Genomic DNA, 2,322 nt, shown 5'->3' with positions numbered 1-2,322 from the left:
ACCTGCACGCCCCCTACTGGGGATGGAGTACATCTCGACAGCACTTGGAATTGTGTTTGTGTGTGTGTTTAAGCAGTATCAGTGAGTGAGAAGTGGCCCCTCACTGAGGTTTTTGGTTTGCATTTCCCTACTTATGTTAAGCATTTTAAAAAATGTATTTGTCTTGATTTCACAGAGGAAGGGAGAGGGAGAGGGAGAGAAACAACAACGATGAGAGAGAATCATGGATCGGCTGCCTCCTGCACGCCCCACACTGGGGATTGAGCCCACAACCCCGGCCTGAGTCCCGCCGGGGAATCAAACCTGACCTGGATCACAGGCCGACCTCACCCACTGAGCCCAGCGGCCGGGCTAGACATGTTCTTATGTGCTTGTTGCTGTCTCTGTATCTTCAGAGAAACTTATTTAGCGGTTTTGCCCATTTTCCCACCCGGTGGTCTGTTTTGTGGCTGAGTTTGGAGAAGTGTGTGAATGTGAAACCAGACGCCCAGCTTTGCCCGTCTCGGTCCCCTGGGCCGTCTCCCTCCCGCAGGGTCCCGGGCAGCAGAGCCTGTAGCTGGGGCGGCCGGTCACGGCTCTTGTTTCACGGATTGCGCTTTGGTGTCGGGGACGTGTGAGCCGCCCCTGAGGCTGTACATCTGCGGCTGCGCTTTACCAGTTCTAGTTTCGGACTGTACATTCAGGTCTGACCGTCCTGAGGGAACGCTGGCAGCTGGTGCAGAGCGCAGGCGGAGGCCTGGTGCAGGAGGGCTGGTTCCTCCGCCCTGGGAGCGCTCTGGCGGAGTGCTGACGGCGCATTTACCATCGTCCTTCCAAACGGGCACGCGGGCCTGTCGCTCCCCGGGCCGTTCAGCTTAGACACTGCCGAGTCGCGAGTCGCGTGTTAAAATAACCCCTGCGTTCTGTGCTGTGCAAGGTCTCGACGTTCTGCCCTCCCAGGAAATCGTGCCACGACTGGATCGGACCCCCAGATAAACACTCAAACCTGCGGCCCGTTCACTTCCATGTCCCCGAGGACGAGTCCGCAGCGGAACGGAAGCTCCGGGAGCTCCGGCAGGACACGCAGGAATGGAACCAGCAGTTCTGGGCCAACCAGAACGTGACTTTCCGCAAGGTCAGTCCGCGCGGCCGGCCACCGGGGGGCGCTGTGTCCCCAGTGCTCGCTCTGCCTTCGGGGTGGGCGGGCTCTCAGGCCTCGGAGCGTTTGGCCGGTGTCCTGTCCGATGACCCGCGAGATGCCCGAGGGGCCCCGCTCTGCTTACAGCCGCTAACCCGGTGGCGGGGTTGGTTCGGTTCTGCCTACGCCATTTCCAAGAACCTATGGACGAGGTGTATTTGTGGGGTTTTGGTGTTTTTTTTGTTTTTGTTGATCCTCATCCGGAGGATATCTTGCCATTGGTTTTTAGGGAGAGGAGAGAGAGGGAAGGAGAGAGAAAATGGACGTGAAGACACATCGATTGGTCGCCTCCTACACGAGCCCCGACCAGGGCCCGGGCCAGGGAGGAGCCTGCAACCGAGGTACATGCTTCTTGGTTGTGTTTTCCAGCAAAACCCACAATCACTCATCATATCCAAATGTTGGCCACATGACCTCATCAGGAAAACATGAAACAGGCAGGACTGAGAGCCAAGCAAAATCCAGGACAAGCTCTAGCCGGTTTGGCTTAGTGGACAGAGCGTCAGCCTGCGGACTGCAGGGTCCCAGGTTTGATTCTGGTCAAGGGCACATGCCTAGGTTTCCGGCTGGATCCCCAATGGGGGTGTGCAGGAGGCAGCCGATCAATGATTCTCTCTCATCATTGATGTTTCCCTCTCCCTCTCCCTTTCTCTCTGAAATCAAAAATATATATTTAAAAAAATCCATCGGCCGGTTTTGCTCAGTAGTTAGAGTGCTGGCCCTTGGAACTCAGTCAAGAGCATGCACCTGGGTTGCAGGTTCCATCTCTGGCCCCGGTTGGAGCGCATGCGGGAGGCAACCAATTGATGTGTCTCCCTCACATCGATGTCTCTCTCTCTCTCTCTCTCTGTTTCCTCCCCTTCCTTTCCACTCTCTCTAAAAAAAAAAAAAATTAATGGAAAAAACATCCTCCAGTGAGGATTAAAAACATAAATAAATAAATAAACAAACAAGCACAACACTTTTAACTAAATTGAGACATTTGAAAACTGGCTTTGGGAGGCTGTTTCTCAGGAGATCCACACCCCGGCTTCTCCACAGCGCTGGGGCGGTGTCCCCGGGGGGCGGGCAGAGGGGGTCTGATAGGTGTCTGGGGCAGTGTCCCACGGGGGGCAGTGGGGGCAGAGGGAGTCTGATAGGTGTCT

The 2,322-nt window shown here is 55.7% G+C and overlaps 1 protein-coding gene across 1 annotated transcript in view; it reads left to right on the top strand.

The window, feature by feature from the left end:
• Positions 1-892: 892 nt before the first annotated feature.
• APOPT1 (apoptogenic 1, mitochondrial) overlaps positions 893-2,322 on the top strand; it is a gene marked incomplete at its 5' end in the record, with an annotated part of 27,704 nt that continues 26,274 nt past the window's right edge. The window contains one exon of the mRNA XM_006765890.2: positions 893-1,114. Within this exon, the coding sequence (XP_006765953.2) occupies positions 893-1,114 (222 nt within the window). The remainder of the gene's footprint in view (positions 1,115-2,322) is intronic.

Source organism: Myotis davidii, unplaced genomic scaffold, assembly GCF_000327345.1.
Source record: "Myotis davidii unplaced genomic scaffold, ASM32734v1 scaffold480, whole genome shotgun sequence".
Classification (NCBI taxonomy): domain Eukaryota; kingdom Metazoa; phylum Chordata; class Mammalia; order Chiroptera; family Vespertilionidae; genus Myotis; species Myotis davidii.
This window is presented reverse-complemented; position numbering and strand designations above follow the sequence as displayed.